At 55.4% G+C, this 21,957-nt stretch overlaps 1 protein-coding gene across 2 annotated transcripts; it reads right to left on the bottom strand.

The window, feature by feature from the left end:
• Positions 1–288: 288 nt before the first annotated feature.
• Positions 289–21,559, bottom strand: PNKD (PNKD metallo-beta-lactamase domain containing). 2 transcript variants are annotated; one of them, XR_003435954.1, is made up of 10 exons: positions 21,385–21,559; positions 6,489–6,604; positions 6,243–6,355; positions 5,541–5,599; positions 4,823–4,915; positions 4,286–4,449; positions 3,472–3,558; positions 2,439–2,554; positions 1,318–2,220; positions 289–719 (listed from the first exon to the last, which is right to left on the bottom strand). XR_003435954.1 is itself a non-coding variant. In XM_027121577.1 (9 exons), the coding sequence occupies exons 1-9, from the start codon at positions 21,543–21,545 to the stop codon at positions 2,047–2,049; spliced, it is 1,083 nt and encodes a 360-aa protein (XP_026977378.1). In that variant the 5' UTR covers positions 21,546–21,559; the 3' UTR covers positions 289–2,046. The 2 variants fall into 2 exon arrangements, 1 of the variants encoding a protein (XP_026977378.1); XM_027121577.1 differs by having other exon boundaries at positions 289–2,220.
• Between the last annotated feature and the right edge of the window lie 398 nt (positions 21,560–21,957).

Genomic DNA, 21,957 nt, shown 5'->3' on the forward strand with positions numbered 1-21,957 from the left:
CATTAAAGGGAGGTCAGTACCAAGGCCTTGCCGTCGAAGCACATTCACTGCTGTGCGGTGAATCTCTCCTGTGGCCAGCGGCACTCCTGTTCATCTCAAGCTTTGGAAAACACCGAGGTAGGCAAATTGTAAACCCTGGATATATGCTCACGAACCATGGAAGGGTATATTTAGAGCGCCGTTTCTGCCCAAAGCTCTGGAAGAGCAGTCACTCCAAGTAAGCAAGTAACCCAGACAGGAAAACGGAACAAGCAATAAAGACAAGCCCACTGAGGGATCAAGCCTCGGTTAAATCATTCATTCATTCAACATTTATTGAGCGCCTACTGTGTGCCAGGCACCGTGCTAGGCGCAGAAATACAGAGATGCATAAGATACAGTCCATGCCCTGAAAGGTTCACAGTCTAGAAGGGGAGACAAACATGTAAACAACTAAAATACAGTATGATAAGTGCCACAACAGAAGCATTTACAAAGAGGAGAGGTAGCCTGGAGGGGGAGGGACACAGGGGTGGTCTTCCTGGAGGAGGGGGCCTTTGAGGGGGATTGTGAGAGACGAATAGGTGTTTGCCAGGCAGACAAGGCAGGAGGAGCAGGGTAATAGCATTCCATTCTGATGAAACAGCATGAGCGAAGGCACAGAGGCATGAACTGCATGTTTTGAGGGGCGGGGAGCTCTATTCTGGTGGTATTGCTAAAGTTGGCTCCAGAGGCTGTGGCTGGAGAGGAAGGCAGAGGCAGGATGATGAGGAGAAACTGAGAGCAGGAGACATCTCAGAGGCGCCCCAGAGGAGAGCAGAGCCTGAGGGAAGGAAGGCTTCCACCCAGGAAGAGAAGGTTCCTGGCTGACCCAAGTTACGCCCGCTTGAGGACAATCGGAGTCCTCACTGCAGCCCCAAAGGGACTGGACCCAAGGCCAGAGGAGGAGCTGAACTGAGGGAGGGCTGAACAGAGGGGAAGGGCCCAGGCTTGGGGTCCTGGAAGCTGCCACTCATTTGAGAGCTCTCCGCTCCTGGACTTCTGATTTCTGCTCTCTGCTGCACAGATCCCCTGCTCCCACCATGATGGGGCCAGGGGCCAAATGAGAAATGACCTGGGAATGTCTTTGGCCAACTGTAAAGGGCGAGATGAATGGCTTTACTAACTAAAAGAGGAAAGGGTTGAGGATAAAGCAGGAGGTCCTCAGAATACGGGCCATAATGAGAAAACCAGAGTTGCCCTGGTGGACGATGGCTCTCTGGTCCCCTGGGGAGGAGGGGCCCTGTTGGCCCAGGGCAGGGGCAGAGGCCAGCTGTGCAGGGAGCATGTGTGACCTACAAGACTGTGGGGCTGCAATCCCAGCCTCCTGGTGTCTCCTCAGCCTGAGGTTAAGTTTCCTTGGCAACCAGGATCCTCCGCCTTCCAGGCAGTAGGGGAGTCACCGAGGCAGAGATTGTCCACAGCCAGGCTTCCAGCCATTTCCTCTTTCTCAGAAATGGCTCTGTTTGAAAAATGCCTTCATGGGGGCCGGGTGGAGGTGGAGCAGGGAGGCTGGGGGAGGAGGGGCAGACTCTCAGTAAACCAGAGCCCAGGTGCCCCTCTGAGTGACCACTTTTCCAAGGCACCACGCCTCAGGCCACTTTGAGGGAGTGAGTTTCTTTCCCTACCCTGGATGGGAGGAGGGGGAAGATGGACTCAACCTGTTCATGGCTCCTGCTGCCCTGAGTTCAGAGGCGACAGTGAGAGTGAGGCCTCTTCATCCTCACTGCCATCACGGGAACAGAGGAAGGGAGGAGGGGAGGTTCCCGATTAGCTCTGCCCTCCATGGCTCAGCCTCACCCCACGGAGTCTCCAAGCCTCCCGTCAGCCCCCTTCCTCTCGGTCTCAGGCTCTCGTTGCCTTGTCCCTCCTCTCTCCCGACCCGGGTCAGGGCGTGGTGCCGGCTTGACGGGCTGACGGAGGTGGTGGTGGAAGCAGTGAGAGGGAAGGTGTGGTGTGGGCCGTGGTGGGTGGCTTCCCCACCATGGTGGGGGGGGCGGGGGGGGGCTGGGCTGGGCTGCGGTGGGGTCACTTGCTCTTGTGTAGGTCCTTCAGCTGGCGGAGCTTCTCCAGGAGCTGGGCCCGGGAGTAGCCATCGTCTCCCGTGGGGCCTGGGTCTGGCCCCAGAGCCTCCTGCAGCACCAGGCAGTGCGTCCTCAGAAATGGGTTATAGGAGCGCTCCTCTCCCAGGGTGGACGGGCACTGTGGGGGGAGAGGCACCCGGGTTTGGTGGGGAGAATCTGGAAAATAGACCCAACAAGGGAAGAACGCCCGCACCGCCCCATCCCAGGGTCCAGAAGTTCTCACTGGAAGGCCCTTGTGCCAAATATGTCAGCTCTGGAGGGGGCCCTGCAGGGCCCGCAGGGATGAGCCCTCTCTCAGGAGTGCCCTCGGCCCCTCCTGGACCCCAAGCCCCGCACCGTGCTCCTGCGTTCCATCCGCTGCCTCTGCACCCACTGCATCTTCCTCTCCCGGGCCAGGTTCTCGGGCTCCACCACGCCTGCAAAGCCCAGGTTCTCCTCCGCGTACTCGTGGCCTAGGGATGGCATGGGGGCCAAGACACAGGGCAGAGTGAGATGGGTGGTACGGTCAGAAAAAGTCCTCCCCACCTGCAGGCCTATGGGTACCTGACGGCTGGGGAGGAGGGGCAATGCTTCCAGAGGAGCCCCGACCACATGGAGCTGTTTCTCTAAATGTGGGCACAAGTCAGCCACGAGTGAAGAGGCAGAAGCAGTTCAGGGGGGAAAACCACCAGACCTGGAGCCAGAAGACCTGCATTCTAGCCCGTCTGGCTCTGCCCAGCTGTGCGACATCAGTCAAATCACGGCGCTTCTCTGAGCCACAATGTTCTCCTTTGGCAAGTGGGGAAAATAATAACGCCACTCGAAAACTATGTGTTCCTGGGGCCTGGAACAGGGCCTGGTACACGTTAGGTGCTCAATAAAGTATTTGTCGAATGAATGAATGGATGCATGTATGTTCTGAGGATTAACTGAGATATGAGTAAATGTGTTTTAGAAACTATGGGTATGCAATGTACACATGCACATATGTGTGGATGGATGGATATTCCATGTACGTGCGTATGCATGATGGATGTGCAGTGTGTGGATGATGGATGCAGGCAATGGTCCATGCAGAATGGAGTTAAGGCCCCTCTTTGCTCGTTAAGCAAAGGCAATTTTCTGCTCTAGGCTTTGGCTATGAAAAATCAGCCATCTCCCAGGGACGCTCTGGGACCTACAGGGCTCCCAAGAGGCTGTGGGCTGGTTGCCAGGGAAGCAGAGGCCTTACAGAACCAGTTCTGCAAACAGAAGGGAGCTCTGCCCCCACTGCTAGAGTTGGCTCCCAGGAGCCTCCAGAGGTGGCGCTGTATCCCCTCTGGGCCAGGAGCTGAGTCGGCTGGGACTCTGGGGGTGTGAGGGGCTAGGAGGAGAGGGAGGGGCACCTCACCAGGCCACAGCAGAGTGTCGTCCCCCAGCCCCAGCACGGTGTCCAGTGAGCTCAGCATGGTCTCTGCGGTGCCCTCAAAGGTCCGTCCTGGCAGGGTCAGAAGGTACGTGTAAGGTCCAAGAACCACACAGCACGGTAAGGTACATGAAAAGGGTGGGGACCAGCTTGTACAGCTGGGGCTGGCCACCAGCCCTCAGCCGTGCCCCTGCCATGCCCACTTCCCTGGCATCTACTCCTTCCCTCCCTCTGGGAGCTGGGCCCAAATACTCAACCGCAACCGAGCCCATTTGAAGGCCTCCATTGCACATATTGACGTGTGGATAGAGGGGCTGCAGGACCTTCAGGCTGAGTTCTACGGCTCCAAGCCCTCTTGATAGAGGGTTGCTCTTTTCCGTAGAGCACTTCTTTCTTCGCCTGTGCTGTCTTTGGGACTCCATGCACCTTGGGACCTGTGATCCTCCCACCGACAGGAGGGCCCTGGCCCCTCTCACTCAGGGGTTCTCAAGTTTTTGTAACTAGTTTTGCCAGTCACTGTATCAGAGAACCAGGCTCCACCCAGTGGAAACAAACGCCCTTCGAGGTCTCTACTCAGTTACAGGCATCGTCTCATTCTGTCCATCCCCCGCGGGAAGTCGTGAGGATATAAAAGAAAAATCGAGGTAACAAAGGTGGGAGTAACTGCCGAGGCAACATGTGTACTGAAACCAATGTTTTCATGCATTGCGTGGAGCTGTGGCTGTCCTTGGGCCCCTGCTCTGGCCTCTCTCCCTCCCTCTTGTTCCCCCTCCTCCCTCTTCCCTTTTGGGGGACTCACCACAGCCAGAGAGGAAGAGCAGGTCCCCTGAGAAGAGGCAGGAGGGACCCTTATAGGGCTCCCCATCCAGCAGGTAGACCAGATGGCCTTGTGTGTGGCCAGGGGTGGCCAGAGCCTGGATCTGAAGCCGTCCCACACTAACCACATCTTGATCACACAGGGGACTGAGAAGCGAAGCAATAGTGGAGAGAAGGCTCTAGAGCTTGTGCCATGCTGATCCTCCCTCCCCCGCCCTGCCCAGGCCCAAGGGAATGGGTGATGTACAGGAGGGGGGCTTCCCCACCAGAGAGAGAAGGCACCCCCAGTGCCCAGGACTTCAGACCCAAGCCCTCCTGCTTTCTCTTTTGGGGACTATGGCTGGATCACTTGGGGGATGGGCAGTGGCAGTCTTCAGATGGGCTGTGATCTACTCTCTAAGGGCCAGGAAGGGCATCAGCAAAGACCCACCTGCTGACACCCCTGAAACATGTGACTAAAGGATGGGGGGTGAGGGGAAGGGCCCACAAGGGCCATCCCATCCCTGGGTCAAGGACTTACTGGGTGAGGTAGGGGATGCCGTCCTGAGGGCTCCCATACACCCGACAGTCCTGGTGCCGCCGGCTGAGGTCACGGTTCCCTCCACTGTGATCCCTGTAGGATGGCACAGGCAGGGTCTTTAAGGGGCAGCTGTACTGGGCCTCCTGCCTCCTTCTTCCCCAAGCGTCTCCAGGTCTCTGAGCCATGGGACTCCTGGCTTCTGGACTGAACCAAGCTGTCCACACCTCTTCTGGCCTTAGTTCAAGCTGTCCCCCTGCCCAGAATGTTGTCCCAACAACTTGCCACCCCTCCCCTCATCACCAACTAATGCCAACTGATCTTCTGGCCTCTCACCTCCAGGGTCATCAGCCTCTAATTCCTCCAAGTGGATCTGATCACACCCTCCCTGGTGCCCCCGCCCCCGTACCCTGTGCCGACTGTCACAGTTGTTACTGTTTGTCATCGCTGTACACTTCCATACAGGGCTGTCTCTCCTATTGGACTATAAGCTCCTTGATGTTAGAGATCACAAGGTTTGCCCATGCCCGGCACACCCGCCCCTCCCCCTCCCTCTCTGCTGGTGCCCCAGTGACTTCATGAGGATGGTGTCCACCCATACTGACTTCTTGACTCTCAGCCCAGCCTGTTCTCGCGGGACCCAGTCCTGGCAAGCCCAGCCGGGGCAGGGGCCAGCCAGGGAAGAGGATCTGCACCCAGACCTCCCACCTCAGCCCCTTACCAGTGCTTGTGGGTGCAGAGAATGGCAACCAAGTTAACGCCCTCCTTTTCAATGGAAGCCTAGAGGAGAGAGGGGGCAGTGAGACTAAGGAACAGGATGCAGAGGGAAACAGGGGCATGGGTGCTGGGTGGAGAGGAGCGGAGAGGAGAGGCGAGCAGGGAGAGATGAGGGAGAAGGAGGCGATGAAGCCAGAGAACGAGAAGCGGGTGGGGAAGAGAGGGCCGGGTAAAGGGGGGCAGCTGAGCCCCAGCCTGGGCATAAGCGAGAGGGAGATTCGTGGAGCGGGTAGACACACAGACACACGCACACACAGATAAATAAGTAACAAGAGGGAATGATAAAGACACCCAGACACGACAGACAGAGGCGAGGAGAGAAGAGCGAGGGTCAGAAAGGGGGCCACAGAGAGTGAGAGGCGGAAGAAAACTCCCTAGACCCGCAGTCCTGGGTCAGCACCACTTGCCCTCTGGCTCTGATTCCCCCACTGCTGCCCTCCCCCTTTCCCCCCGCCATGCCCTGACACTGAGCCCCTCCCCATGGTGGTGGTCTCTTTGTGCACATGTGTGTCAGGGTCTGTGTGTGAGTGCACATGGAGAGGGGCACATCGCATTGGCAGAGGGCAGGGTCAGCCTCTCTCTAGCAAGGAGAAGCTGCCAGTCCTCAAGGTGACCCCAGGTACCCCCAACCCCATCCTCCCCTCACCTGTACGGCCTGAGGGTCTGAAGGGTCCACAGCCACAGCCAGCCGGGCCTGGGTGTCGATGATGAGGTAGCTGTAGTTGTCTGAGAGGACGGGGATAGGAAGCACCTTCACTCCTGAGGAACAAAGATGGGCTGTGGGCGGGGTGATGGGGCGGGCAGCCCAGCAGTCGGGGGTATGAGATGGGGAGTAGGCTGGGAGGGTGGCCACGGCTTGGGGCGATGCTGGCCCGGCGTGGCCAGAGCTCACCATTGAAGAGGCGGGGCTGGGTTCTGGAGTGGCCTTTGGGGTAGCGATTCCGAGCCCTGCGCAGCTGCTGGCGGTAGAAGAGGTACCCGAGCCAGGTGCGGGTGTACAGGCTGTACCTGCAGGACGGGACGTCTGTGCTCAGCCCTGCCCCTCGAGCCCAGACCCTCTGTGAAGCCCAGGTCCCATGTCTCCACTCCCTCAGTCACCCCCTGAGTCAATGCAACTCCACCATCGCTTATCGTGTGCTGTTTGCCCTGCTCAGTACTCAGAACAAGATGGAGAATGAGACAGAAACACCCCCAAGCTCACCAGGCGAGATGTGAGCTGAGGAATTCATAGAAGAGAACCGAGGGTGAGGGGTTTATTCAGTGAAAGGGGTATAGGAGTTAGGAAGCTGCAATGCGGTGGGAACAGTATTTCAGGAAGAGCAGCGGTGTGTCGCAGTCATGCCCGGGGCTTGCTGAAGACCAGATTCTTCGGCCCCATCCCAGTATTTGAGACTCAGCCAGTCTGCGGTGGCGCCCAGGAATCTGCATTTCTAACAAGCTCCAGCTGATGCTGATGCTGCTGACCCAGGGACCACAACTCTGAGAACAGCTGGGGTAGAGGAAACAACAGGCCAAGGCCCAGAGGCAGCAGACAGCAGGGTTTACTTAGGGAAAGTGTAGAAGGTTCTGTTTGGCTGTTTGGTGGAGGAAGCAGGCAGTGGTGAGGCTGGATGAGCTGACCACACTCCCTCCCTCCACCTGCCTCCATTCCAGGCCATCCCAGGCTACACAGTGAAAAGGGGGCATGAGGAACAGAGGGGACTTGCGAGTGACAGAGTCCCCCAAATACAGGATGCCAGCACGCAGGGCTGGCTTCACAGGTGTGCGACCCGGCAGTCACATAAGGCCCCGCACTTGGTATGATGCTCTGCTGTTGCCATCTTGAAATTCTTAACGATTTTCTCTTTGAACTTGTGTCTTGTAAGTGAAGTCTGATGGGACAATGGAACATGCATGCGAGCAGAGGTGATACACACAACATCACGACATGTGTCTGCTCCGTCCCTGCTGCCCCTCACACACCGTGTTTGCGATGGCCATGAGCACAGAATTCTGGTGGACCCTCTATGTGTGGAAATTCAAGGCCCAAAGTGAATACAGGTGAGTGTACATCTGTGACTGAGTAAAGAGTGGGGTGGTGGGCACTGGCTGGCCCGTAAGCCACACTTTGGGTTCAAACTAGAATTTGCTTGAAATGCATCAAGAAGGCAATGGTGTTCTAAGGAACACAAATGATCGAGGAACCCTTATCATGTTACTGCCCTGTATGATCCCACCATTGACACTGCAAACGATGATGCTACGGAAGGAAAGGGAAAGAGGCAACCGATCTGTCCTTCTCCTTCCAGCCCTTCCCGCTCACCAGTAAGCTGAAAGCAGACAGATCTGGTAGAACGTGCACGTATCAAGAAGTGAAATACAAACAGCTGAGTTAGCTCGGGGCCACATTTCCACCGTTCTGGTCGGAACACAACACATATCCACGTACAAGCTAAGAAACGTGACTTATGTAGCTTCGGTGATCCCACATGTGAGCTAAATGTTCCTATATTTGCATTTAGAAGTGGCACTGCATGATATAGAATGAATGGCATAATTCATGCTAATAATTAAGATTTTAAGTACTCCTCTGCTCAGAATGACATTAAGTAGCAAATTAAAAACATCACGGCAAGTCGGCAAGTCAAGAGAGAGATCATAAAAGAAAGGAAAGGCTTTATATTTTAGTACCTTACGTGACACCTCCTTCCTGCCTTTCGAGCAACAGACTCCAAATTCCTTTTCGTAAAATCCCGTTTTACACTGGGCCCTGCAGAGCATGAGCAGGAGTGGTCTCAGGCCCCCTGCTCTCGGGAAGGCTACTGAGGCTGGGGTGTGGGTGGGGTCGGTCAGTGCTCAGGGTTACACGGCAAGGCAGTCAGAAAAGGGGTGGGGGGTGGTTCTGGCTGATTAAGCCTGAGACAGAAAAGTTGAGGTGGGGATGTGGACAAAGGGCCCTAAATCCCTACAGAGGCTTGCTGTGTCTGTGTCGGGGAGGCAGCAGGGGCAGGCGCTCTTCAGGCCCCTTTGGGAAGAGCAAGCTGATCTGTCTGCAAACAATTTGATCGAAACCAAGCATGTTTCCATGACAGTTTGGTCGAAACAATTTAGCTGAAGGTGAATCATGGCTGTCCCGGCTCTGTGTGCCCATGCCCTTGTATCCATTGGGAATCTAGACGCGCTGTGGAGGGGTTTTGTCATCCTTTTTTAAAAAAAATTAATTAATTTATTTAGTTTTGGCTGCGTTGGGGCCTCGTTGCTGCACGTGGGCTTTCTTTTACTTGCGGTGAGCGGGGGCTACTCTTCGTTGCGGTGCACGGGCTTCTCATCGCGGTGGCTTCTCTTGTTGCGGAGCACGGGCTCTAGGTGCGCGGGCTTTAGTAGTTGTGACGCACAGGCTCAGTAGTTGTGGCGCACGGGCTTAGTTGCTCCGTGGCATGTGGGATCTTCCCAGACCAGGGTTCAAACCTGTGTCCCCGCATTGGCAGGCGGATTCTTAACCACTGTGCCACCGGGGAAGCCCCTTGCCATCCTTTATGTGTCTTTATGTCTGTTTTTTTCATAGACCCTGTTTTTATTTTTAAACCCATTTCAGCCACTTCCTACTTTCACTCATTCCACAATATTTAGTGAGGCCTTGCTATTAGCCTGCTCTGGGCACACAGTGAGTAAGGCAGAGTCCCTGCCTTCTTGAAGCTTATATTCTAGTGGGACAGACAGGACAATAAACATACTGTCAAGTGAAGATGACGAAATAAACAAGGCAAAAGGACAGAGAATGAGGACAGGAGCTGCTATTCTAGAACTGGTAGTCAGTCACGGAAGGCCTCTTTGAGGAGAACTGGTAGTCAGTCACGGAAGGCCTCTTTGAGGAGGTGACATTTCCAAGAAGTGAGGGAAAGGCCGTGTGAGAATCTGGGGAAGGGACACCAAGAACAGGCAAGTGAGAGGTACCAAACACCCGGAGGGGGGATGAGAGCTAGTGGGAGCTGCTGATTCTCTTCTTTCTCCCTGCTGTGCTGCCGAACTAACAAAGACTTGGCACAGCAGAGACGCCCAGCCAGAGGGGATGGGTTGGAACAACCTAAATACCCTGGATTGGACTCCAGACCAGAAAAAGAATGTTAGGGGGACAGTGTGCAAAATTTCAGTAAAGTCTAGAGAGTGGTTACTAGTTTGTATGGACGTTGATTTCTTGGTTTTGATAACTGTACCATGGCTATGAAAGATGTTAACGTTCAGGGGATCTGGGTGAGGGGTACATGGGAATTCTTTGTACGAACTTTGCAACTCTGAAATGATTTCAAAATGAAAAATTTTTAAATAATAAATAAGAAAATAAAATCACCCTTTCCTCTGTGCCCGGACACCACCCTGCATCCATGCCCGGAGTCCTGTTCCTGACTTCATTTCTTCCTACTTAGGCTTATGGAAAGTGCAGGGGCTCTGGCAACAGAAAGGTCTGGGTTCCAGTCACGGCTTGGCCCATCCTTGGTCTGAGAACTTGGGCAAGTCAATGGTCTCACAGATCAGGCTTCTCATCTGTGTGAAGATTCATTGATATACAACAAGATGACAAATGTTAACATTCTCCAGGGCCTGGCAGATGGAAGGTGTTTCCTTCCCACATTCAGCCGGGCACCCCTCATAGCTGCTAGAACATGGCCGTCCACATCTGGGAGCGACTGGTAAATGTTCCCTGTCTTCCCTTGTTGGATACTTATTATATGTGCTTTGTGCTCCAGTGAAGATGAACAAGCGCAGGGACTGGGCACTAGGAAGCTGCAGTAAACAAGGCCCTGCTCTTTCACTGACTTTCTCCAGCAGATACTTACTGCACATGCTGGACAGGGTGCGGACGGCAGAGAACAAGACAGATGGCACCCTGCCAACATAGAGGAGCAGCCAACAGACACCAAACCGGAAATCAAAACACTTGACATGCAAGCCGTTAACTGTCGCGGGAAAGGAAGATGGTCTTACTGTAGACAGGGTGGTCGGGGAAGGCCCCTTCTCTGAGGGCGACGCTTGAGCAGGGAACAGACAGATGAGGGAGACAGCAGTGCAGACTGTCTGGGGGGGCGTAGCACCAGCGCCCTGGGGCAGGCACGAGTAGGGCACGTTCTAGGAGTTGCCAGGAGATCTCGAAGTCTCTAGCCAGAGAAGGGGTCAGCAAGGTGTGCAGGCGCCAGGCCACGGAGAGGAGGTGGAAAACTGCTGGTGGGTTTTAAAGTGGGGAAGCATGTGTTCTGACTTCCCTTTTTTTTTTTGCGGTACGCGGGCTTCTCACTGTTGTGGCGTCTCCCGTTGCGGAGCACGGGCTCCGGACGCGCAGGCTCAGTGGCCATGGCTCACGGGCCCAGCCGCTCCGCGGCATGTGGGATCTTCGCGGACCCGGGCGCGAACCCGTGTCCCCTGCATCGGCAGGTGGACTCTCAACCACTGCGCCACCAGGGAAGCCCTGACTTTCTTTTTGAAGAGCTCGCTCAGTTGCTGTCAGAAGGTACAGTGAAAGGGAGCAGAGTGGAAGGTGGCAGGGGAACCGAGTCACTCAGTGGGGGAGATGACAAGGGTCCGGCCTAGAGGCGATGTTGGAGGTGGAGAAAGGTGGGGATGGTTGCCAGACCCGAGAACTGTGCTGGCCGGGGTGGCCCTTGTGGGCCTGAGGTCCGGATCGGTGCAGAGTGGGGGGAGGGGCCTGAGGACCTAGTGGCCCTGGGCCACTCTCTCCAGGCCTGGTCTTTCCCTGACAATGAATTTCTCACGAGTCTCTCGAGTCCCTGAGCTCCGTCTCCTCCTGCATCAGCCGTTCGGCCGTGTCACAATCACCAGGGTCCATAACCACGCTTGTCAGCTCTTCCTCCTGCTGCCTCTCTTTCTAGGAAAGGCCCTGTCATCCTCGTAGTTACACAACTTGAGCACCCCTTTAACCCTTTCCCCAGTGTAGGTGACCCAGACAGGATTCCTCTCAATTTCGCTTTCCACCCCCACCCCCCCGCCCCGCATGGGCTCAACCCTGGGAACAGGCCCTAGAAGCTCTCAGTGAGGCCCTTCCGAAAGGCTGCTTCATCCAGCTCTCTGCCTCTGAAGCAAACTGCAAACTTCTGGCAAACGTTTAAGTTCCTAAAGCACCTCCTTTGACTGCATCCTACTCCTGCGCAAAAGCCTTCAGTGGCTCCGCATTGCTGATGGGAGGGTGTCCAACCCCCAGGCAAGCCCTCTGTGGGCTGGGAGGAGGCAAGTCTCTGGCCCCTCCTCCCGGACGGCCCCTGTCCCAAGAGTGAACAATCAGACCCGCCTAAATGTCTGTCAAAGGCACAGTGGATAAATAAGTGGTGACCTGTTCAGACCGTGGAAAACCATACATCCAGGAAAGCGAATGATCTAGAGCACCAGCCCTCAGCCCGCACAGAGCTCAAGCAGACATGCCACAGAGAAAACAGGTAACCTGACGGTACTTATCTAAAATGCCAAAGCACGCAAGACCATCATTGGTGTTGTTTAGGGACAGAGACATATGTATCAATAGTAAAAGAATAAAGGCAGCTGAGGGGATAGTCGACACGCACATTAGCAGGGCTTCCTCAGGGGCAGGGAGAAGGTGGGTGGGGAGGTGGGCACGGGCTTCACAGCATCTGTAATATTTTCTTTCTTAAGCTGGGAGGTGGGGGGATTGTTATACTATCTATCTTCTTCTGAATGCCTGAAACAACTCATTAAAATTTCAGAAGTACAGTCCTGCCTGGCTCCCGGGGAGTTCTCAGCCTTTCTACTTACTAGAACCCTAAGCATCCTTCAGGGCTGGATTCAAAGCCGGCTCCCGATTGTCCCAGCAGAAAGCGATCTTCCCCTGCTCCATCGGGGGCACTCAGCCTCTCCCCGCGCCTCCAGGGGCAGGCGAGCCCTGCAGTGGCTGGGCCTTGTCAACTTCTACCCGGAGCCCTAATCAGCGCCGTGCAGGGGGCAGGCAGTCACCAGCCTTCTCCTCGTGGCTCCTCTGCACCCCTATGGCTGCCCCCAGCACTAGCCCAGCACAGAACTGGGACCCACAAAATGCTGGCTTAGTGACCAGGAAAGGCAGGGCAGGGCCAGGCGTGCAGGTATTAAAGTGACGGGCACAGGACTTCCCTGGTGGCACAGTGGTTAAGAATCTGCCTGCCAATGCAGGGGACACGGGTTCGAGCCTTGGTCTGGGAAGATTCCACATGCTGCGGAGCAACTAAGCCCGTGCACCACAACTACTGAGCCTGTGCTCTAGAGCCTGTGATCCACAACTACTGAGCCCGTGTGCCTAGAGCCCGTGCTCCGCAACAAGAAAAGCCACTGCAATGAGAAGCCCGCGCACCACAACAAGAGTAGCCCCCGCTCGCCGCAACTAGAGAAAGCCCGCACGCAGCAATGAAGACTCAGTGCAGCCAAAATAAATAAATAAATAAATTTATTTTAAAAAAATAAAGTGACGGGCACAGAAAAAGGATTGTCAACACTGTGATCCCACCTGACTGGCCCCGTGCCAGGCCAGTGGATCCTGTGAGGGCCGGTGGGAGCATCCAGGGCCCAAGTTACAGCTACCTCTGCCCCTGTTCTCCCCTCCCCTCCTCACCCGCCTGCTTCCAAGTCCCTCCCCTCTCCCAGATGCACCCACATGGCAGAGCAGCGTGCTCTGCCATGCAGCTCACCTAGACCCAAGGGCATGGATGGGGCAGTGTCACTGGGGCACACAATCCCAACTTCTAAAGTCGAAGAGATGCGGCAGGACAGAGGAAAGGGGGTCTGAAGATGGGTCCATAGTCCCGGCTCTGCCCATACAGGTTAGAGCATCTCTCCAGAGCCCACTGGCCTCATCTTTAATAATAATGACTTTACCCACAGCTTTCCTAGACCCCACCTGTGAGCTAAGTGCCTCCCATCAATTATTTCCTGTCATCCTCCAAGCAACCCTGAGGCAAGTATCATTATTTCCTCCATTTTACAGACAAGGACAATGGAGCCCAGAGAGGGGGGGAAGGGATTTGCTGAAGATCACAGAGCGGCAGAGATTCACCTGAGGCAGCCTGACCCCGGAGTCCACACTCTTAACCATTGCAAACCCCAAATAAGAGGGTAGGATGAGATGAGTGGGCCTGAACTATTCGGGGGCAGACCCAGCTCCTCTGAGGGCCTTTGCTGGGAAAACTGATCTGTCAGGGTGGTTACAGTGTTCCAGACACACAGCCCAGGATCTGGCCTCTGGGACCTCCTGGAGCACTAGTTTTAGTCTCTTTGAGACACAGACCCCTTTGAATGCTGTGACTTCTCTCCCCAGACCAACTCCTTACATATGCAGCAGTTTCCCCGAGGACTACAGAGGGTCAGAGACCCCCATAACTCTCAGGAGAAGACCCCTTTCAATCTAGGCTCTGCCATTCTCTACCCTGGACTTATGACTGGGTGGATGGCTCCGTGGGGAGCATCACGAGCCAGATGGAGAAGAGAATTTAGGAAAAAAGATGGGACAGTGTGGGGGCTTCCCTGGTGGCGCAGTGGTTGAGAGTCCACCTGCCGATGCAGGGGACACGGGTTCGTGCCCCGGTCCGGGAAGATCCCACATGCCGCGGAGCGGCTGGGTCCGTGAGCGCATGGCCGCTGAGCCTGTGCTCCGCAACGGGAGAGGCCACAACAGTGAGAGGCCACAACAGTGAGAGGACCTCGTACCGCAAAAAAAAAAAAAAAAAAAAGATGGGACAATGTGGAAGTGAATGAGTCCCTGGGAAGAACCTGGCCTTCTCTGCCTCCTGTAAGGCGGCCCCACAGCTTCCTTTCTTCTGTTGCCCGAGGCAAGAAGCAGGAACTCACTCGCCAAGCCTCAGTTTCTCTCTCTGTAAAACCAAGTGCTCGGGCTTCCCTGGTGGTGCAGTGGTTAAGAATCTGCCTGCCAATGCAGGGGACAAGGGTTCGAGCCCTGGTCCGGGAAGATCCCACATGGAACGGAGCAACTAAGCCCGTGCGCCACAACAACTGAAGCCCGTGCGCCACAACTACTGAGCCCGCGTGCCACACCTACTGAAGCCCATGTGCCTAGAGCCTGTGCTCCGCAACAAGATAAGCCACCGCAATGAGAAGCCCATGCACCGCAACGAAGAGAAGCCCCTGCCCGCCGCAAATAGAGAAAGTCTGCACATAGCAACGAAGACTCAACGCAGCCAAAAATAAAAAATTTAAATTAAATTAAAACAAACAAACAAAAACCCCCAAGTGCTCCTTTTCTCTGAATGAGCAGCTGAGTCCAGGAAGTTCACGTCACTTACAAGATGACATTGACCTCCCCAGGGCCTGATGTGGAATTCTAACTCCCTGCCACGGGGTCCCCAAGCAGGGTCAGAATGTGCCCGAATGCATCAGAACAATCTCGAAGTGCTGGTGAAACAAAAAGATTCTGACATTTTCCTCTTTTGCTTACCCCGGCTCTGCCCCCCACCCCGCCCCTCCTGGATTCTGATTCAGCAGTTCTGGGGTGCGGAACTACCCACTGTGGCCTCACCAAAAAGAAAAGAAAGTTTCCTAATTGGTCCTCTGGGACCCACTGGGAGACAGAAAAACCACTCTGCAGGGCGGGGCTGGGGTGGCGGCAGCAGGCCTGGGGCAGCCTGGAAGGTGCCTGAGGGCCCTCCCCACGGGTCGGGTCGGGGCTGCAGGACACAGAGGGCCATAGGCATACCTTTCACTCCTTGCCTCGCTGAACCAGAGTGTGGCGTCTTTGGTATCTGAGCCTGAACCTCCAGCCCATGGGAGGCCACCAGGGACAGCTGGGGCAGTGAGACACAGCCCCTCCCCACCCCCTTCTTTTGGCTGGCTGTGGAGAACACACAATGAAGCCCTTCTTCTCCCCCTCCTCCTTTGAGCAGTCTTGCCATCCTGGGCAGCTCTGAGAGAGGCCTGGGGGCTGTCTGTCCCAGCTAGGCCCTGGCCCCAGATTCTACCAGCTGGACAGCAAGCCCAGGCTGAGAGGCTTCTCTGGTCGGGGGGTGCTTTTGGCTTCTCCTCTCCTGCACCCCCGGGACCCAGGTTTTCCCAGGCTTTGCATCTGACCAGTGACAGGCAGTCTTTATGAAACCAAACCGGAAATGCCTGTCTGAGGGCTGAGGGACCTGGACAGCCACCAGGACACAGAGTCCTACTGGAGCACAGCCTGCTCTGAGGCCCCTCAGGAACAAGTCGAGCCACTAGCTGCTCTGTGCTTTCTCAGAACTGAGGAAACTGAAGATAAGGAGATAGCTAAAAAGGCCCTCAAGAAGGAGAGTTTCCGGAAGCTGCCAGCAGGCCTTGGGGGGTAGGGGGACCATTTCCCCATGACCAGGAGAGGGGCAGTGCCTGCGTCAGGTCAAGACACAGGCCTGAGCGGGAGACCACGGGGCCTGTGTCTATTGTCTCCATACCCATCCCGGGTCACCGTCTTTCCCAGGGGGTAGGGAGAGTGGCTGCTGAGGGCTCTTGGGGAGAACCAGAGACACAGGCATTGCTGGCGGCCTCTTTGCCGAATCTTGGTCCTGGGCAGGACGCCTGGACTATTTCTGTCTCCTTGCCTGAAATCCCAGGCCACCTGCCCAGATAAGGCCCCTGGGGTTTGTTTGGTTCAGTCTGTTCTTTTTGATGCCCCCTCCCCATGCCCCCGCTCCCTCCCTCACCCTAATCCCAGGCCCTCTTGATTCAGTCCTGCTCCCTGGGCTAGGCCTGTGGGAGTCCAGTGGGGAAATCACACCTCTGAACACCTGATGCAAGAATTAGCAAGAATATGCAGTGAAGGCTCTAGGAGGGAAGACAGCGCCGGGGGTCACTGGAGGCGGAGATGAATTTTGACTGGGGAGGCTGGGCAGGCTTCGTAGAGGAGATGGGACTTGGGCCAAGCTATTTATTCATTTAAAAGCCCTTTAACATGGGGATATATGTATATGTATAGCTGATTCACTTTGTCGTAAAGCAGCAACTAACACACCATTGTAAAACAATTCTACTCCAATAAAGATGTTAAAAAAAAGCCCTTTAACAAGCACCAGCTCTGTGCCGGGCACTGTTCTGGAAGCTGGGATACAGCAGTGAAAGAAGTTTCTTCTTTCATGTGGCTCATATTCAGCCTGGGAAAGAAAACCAATAAACAATAGGCAAGTCAATATACAGGATGTCATGCGGTGATATGTACTACGGAGAATAACCTAGCAGCGTAGAGTAACAGAGCGCAGGCGTGGGGGCCTTGCTATTTTTACACAGGGTGGTCAGGGAAGGCCTCTCGAATAAGGCGACATTTGAGCAGAGACCTGAAGGAAGAGAGGCACAGCCATGTGGCCATCTGGGGGAAGAAAGTTCTAGTGAGACAGGACAGCGAGAGGTCTTGGAGGTCAGACTGTCTCAGAGTGTTTGAGGAGCAACAAAGTGGCCTGTATGGCCGAAGCCCAACGAGCAAGGTGAACAGCATACCAAAAACAAGTGAGGTTGGGGATCAGCGGCTGCTCAGGGCCTTTGAGCCATTCTGGAGGGATCTAAGCAGAGAAGTGACACATTTCTGACTTCAGTCTTAACAGTTTCATCCTGGTTGCTATGCTGAGAGTGCGCTGGGGGTACAAAGGCTGAAGGGAGCTGTCAATTTAGGAGATGAGGTGAGAGGCGACCACAGGCTGGCCCAGGGTTGTAGCAGTGGAGGTGGGTTAAGTGCTCGATTTTGGATATATTTTGAAGATGAACTTTGATGCAACAAAATTTGACGTAGGGAGGAAGGCCTGGCAGGCCCCAGACAGAAGTACAGCAAGAACACAGAGCCTGGGGAAGATGGGATTGGGGGAGATGGGTCCGGAGGGGATGTGGGAGAGCCCCTTTGGGTGAGGGGTGTGGACTCCACTCTGTAGGCAACGTGGCCTGGGGAAGGGGGCACTGGGAGCCATCCAGCCGAGGGGCCGCTGTAGATGGTGACACTGCAGCTCTCCAAGGTCCCAAGGCCTGCAGAAAGGAGAAGGACCCTCCCTGCTCCCCTCCTGCAGGCTGTGCTGCGGATGGCCCAGACCACTGCCTCTATGTGGCCTTTCTTCGGGCCACGAGCAGGTAGGTCATTCACTCAAGAGTCCTCAGCTCAGGACCTTTGCCACCCTTTGAAATCAAGCCAGTGGTCTTCACTGGCCCCAGAGAAGGGCTTTCCTCTTTCAGAAGTGGAGCAAGCAAGGTTTGTCCTGAGACAGCTGGTTTCACTTGGGTCAGGAGGTTCAAGAAAGATCATCTATGCTTAGGAGTGAAGAGAGCACTTGGTCAGGGAGGGTGGGAAGGTTTTGTCAGCTAGGACTGTCCATCCACAGAGGCCGAGTGCTTTCCACTTTCTCAGACATTCTCAAGGCATTCCCAGCCTAATTCCCCATTCACCCCCCTCCCCGCCCCACCCCCTGCAGACAGGCTCTGCTCAGGGGCCCTTTCTCTACTCAAACCTCCTCAACTACCACTGAGAAGGCAAAGGGGCAAAAGGGAAACTGAGGCATGAAGCAGGAGGCACACATAGGGGAGCACACACTCCGGATCCCAGCCTCCTCAAGCACACTCTGTTCCTCCTGGGGGAAACTGTCACACCCTGCCTCCTGCCAGTTAGGGTGCCTGTTCACATGCTCCTCTCCCCGACTCCTTGAGAACGGCGACCAGACTCCGCTCATATCAGTGATCCCACAATCTCAACCCAGGGCAGTTAGGGGGGTCACTGAATGAATGAAGGGTGGTGGGATTTCCTGATGGGTATGTGGGCAGGATAGGCTTGGAAGACAGGAGTAGAAGCATGTAAGGAAGTTCCAAAAAAAAAAAAAAAAGTGAGGGGCTTCCCTGGCGGTCCAGTGGTTAAGACGCCGTGCCCTGGGCTTCCCTGGCGGCGCAGTGGTTAAGAATCCGCCAGCCAATGCAGGACACACGGGTTCAAGCCCTGGTCCGGGAAGATCCCACATGCCGCGGAGTAATTAAGCCCGTGCGCCACAACTACCGAGCCTGTGTGCCACAACTACTGAAGCCCGCACACCCTGGAGCCCATGCTCCGCAACAAGAGAAGCCACTGCAATGAGAGGCCCGTGCACCACAACAAAGAGTAGCCCCCAGCTCTCCGCAACTAGAGAAAGCCCGTGCACAGCAACGAAGACCCAACGCAGCCAAAAATAAATAGTAAATACATTTATAAAAGAAAAAAAAAGACTCCGTGCCTCCACTGCAGGGGGCACCGGTTAGATCCCTGGTCAAGTAACTAAGATGCCGCATGGTGCGGCCAAAAAAAATAAAAAAGAAGTTGACAAGCCTCCCCAATTAAAGCTATCTGGGTGCCTATTTAAAAAAAAAAAAAAAAAGGAAGCTTCAGAAGGAGCCATGGCCCAGCGCCATGTATCCTCCCTCCCACCCATCCCCCATGCTATAGAATGAGCAATTGCTAACATTTCCTGAGCACTTACTACAAGCCAGGCCCTCTGTAGCATTTCATTTGATCCTCACAGGAGCCCTGTGAGATAGGCACTATCACCAGGCCCGTTTACAGATGCAAACAACTGAGGCACAGAGAGGCTGAGTTATTAGTCCAAGGTCACGTGGCTACTAAGGAACAAAAGCCAGGATTCTAAAGCAGATTGTCAGTCCCCACGTGCTCTGTGCTTAACTACTACACGCTGCCTCCCAGGCCCCGCAGAGTCCCAAATGTGTGTGTCTACCTCAGGTTAGCCCAAATCAACCCTCCATTGTGCCCCGTTATCCCCATCCCAAGACAATGGTGGTTATGTTTGAGGAAAACCCTTAATAACACTGTCAAACACCAGTGAGTATTGTTATTAATGATAACAACAACGACTCCTCTCCCAGCCATTGCTTCCTATCTCCATCGTCCACTTTCCAGCCTCCAACAGAATCCTCTACTTGTGGTCCTCTCAGCCACACATCTAGGATGGAGTGTGCCCATGTGCTCTGCCCCTCCCATCATGTCCTGCCCCATCCTGTCCCCCTCCCTCTCCATCCTTCCTGGAGGCACCCTCACAGCATTGACACCTGCCCATTTCCCTCAGACCGTTTCCTGCTAACACCCCCTGTCCCTCCCAGCAGCCAGCGGCTTCTCCCCCAAGGGACTGGACTGATTGTTTCCCAGACCCTGGAAGGGCAGGATCTGGGATTCTGATTCCAGGCACGCCCTTCTGCTCTGCAAATTTGGGGAGTTGATTCCAAGGCAACCTTGAAATCCAGCCACAGGAAAGCCCACGGAATACTGAATTCCAAAGAAGCTCTCTGAGAATTCCAAGTTTGAGGACTTGGAAACTCCCACACTCCAAGTTCTAGGACTAGCCAAACCCTCAGGATCCTGAGGTGGCGACCTTGGGAATTTTGATCTCAGGACTTCTGATTCCAGTCTCTTGTGGAAACTTAGTTTTCACTTCCTCAGGCCATTTGTGTGATTTCAATGTTACCAATTTTGAAAGCTGGAAGTAGATTTAAAAATCCCTCCCCAAATACAGCAACAAAATTTCCATAAATTTTGTAAGGAGAAATATTCTTTTAAATCCTAAATATGCAGATATTTGAATATTTGTAAATCTCATTATTTTAATGCAGAGCAGTGGTGACTTAGTTGGAGCATCATTGAGAATGTGACCACTGTTTGGGCTATTAGAGATGCGAATGCCCCAAAAGGCACACGTGCAAGATTCCCCCCCACCCTATGTTTTTCCAGTTCCCCCCCACCCCGGGCCCTTATATCTCTTTGTCTTAGAGTGAGTGTGAGCACAGTCCTAGGGGTGAAGCTTCTGGGATATCTGGGGTGGTCAGGGGAGGAGGGGTGAATTGTACAATGTCTTCTCTGAAACTCAGGAAATTCCCCGCTTAGGTCCTCCCCCGAGCCTGGCCTGGGGCCAGGGCTCCCATAGTTCCCAGGCCCAACATCACCGTGCTTCAACTGGGGCCTGAGGTCCTGCCCCCTGGCCCTGCTGGTAATGGGAAGGGGATAGAGACCCTAGGAAGCCTTCCTCTTGTGGCTCCTTCCCTGCCTCTTAGTGTTTCTGTGGCAGAACAGGGCTGGTCGCCACCCTTGCTTGGCCCAGGAAGGAGTAGAAGTAGGTGGAAGGGAAGAATGAGGACTGGGGTGGGGGTGGAGGGTGGTCAGAAAGGAAAAAGTCACTGGAGGTCAGTGAACCAGCGAGAAGTCAAGCTGAGTGATTACGGTCGGATTTCACAGCCTGAGGCTTATGACAGGGGCCAGGATTGGTGGGGGAGGGGACTGAAGGAAAGGGACAGACCGACCTACAGAGTTGGGACTCTCTCTTGGGACAGAAGAGCTTACATTGAATGGTAGGGAGTTGAGCAATGGGGAGAGGGACAGGGACACATGGAAGGAGTTAACGGTTTCACATGAGACTTAGAAGGTCTGAGACATTCCTTCACCAGCACCTGCCCTCTGGAGGAGCTTGCGGGGGTGGCGGGAGCCCGGGCTCCTGCACCTGCTCTCTTTTCCAGCTCCCTTGTCTCCAGCCCCTCATCTGGCTCTTTTCTCCAGATGTCCTCTCAACGCCCCCTTTCTCTGGCTACCCTGGCCTGTTCCCCACCCCACCCCCGCCGCAAACTGCTTTCCCCAGCCCAACCCAATTTTCCACCCCCAACTTCTCTTCTTCAGTCCCCCCAGATCAGTGGCTTCTCCAGCCTGCCTCTCCGATCGCTCTTCTCTGGCCCTGGATCCCCTAGCCCTAGCCCCGTCAGAACCCCTAAACCCTCCCCCGGCACCCCTCTTCAGTCCCCCTTTCCAGCGCGACCGCTTTCCCGAGCCCCGCATCCCGCCGGAGCCCGGCACGAACCCGATTCGGAAGAGCAGCCGCTTGCTACGCGCCATGAACAGGCTACGGAGGGTCCGCCGCGCTCGGCAGCTGCTGGGGCTCGCGAGCAGGACAAGGACCAGGAGCAGCAGCCCGCAGCTGGCGACCCACAGCCACGACGAAGGCCAGCCTTGCCAGGCCATGCTGGGGGCAGGCGCCCGAGGCCGCCCAGGGGGCGGGGCGGGGCGTTGCTACGCGACGGCTCGGCCCAGGCCCCCACTTGGAGAACCTGAGGGGTTGGGCCACGCCCCCTGCACGCGCAAGCTGGGGGACTGGGGGCGTTCTGGCCCCGCCCCTTCATTGGCTCGCGTTCGCACCCGCCCACTCGCCGTCCCTGGCCTGGTGCACTCCTGGAATGTCACCCGGCTGAAGGTGGCCTGGCCCCGCCCCCGGCTGGCCGGTCGGGAGGCGTGGCCGGAGCCGGCATCTGATCTGCGCTAATCCCGGTATAAAATCGCTGGAGTCCGGGGCTCGGCCCCACACCCTCCCACCTTCCCCCAAAAGGGAACTCTGAGAGAGGCCCTGGAATGGGCCTCTTGGCGGGAAACCGTAGCC

This window comes from Aethalodelphis obliquidens, unplaced genomic scaffold (assembly GCF_003676395.1).
Source record: "Aethalodelphis obliquidens isolate GAN/ISIS:26980383/991018 unplaced genomic scaffold, ASM367639v1 scaffold2, whole genome shotgun sequence".
Lineage (NCBI taxonomy): Eukaryota > Metazoa > Chordata > Mammalia > Artiodactyla > Delphinidae > Aethalodelphis > Aethalodelphis obliquidens.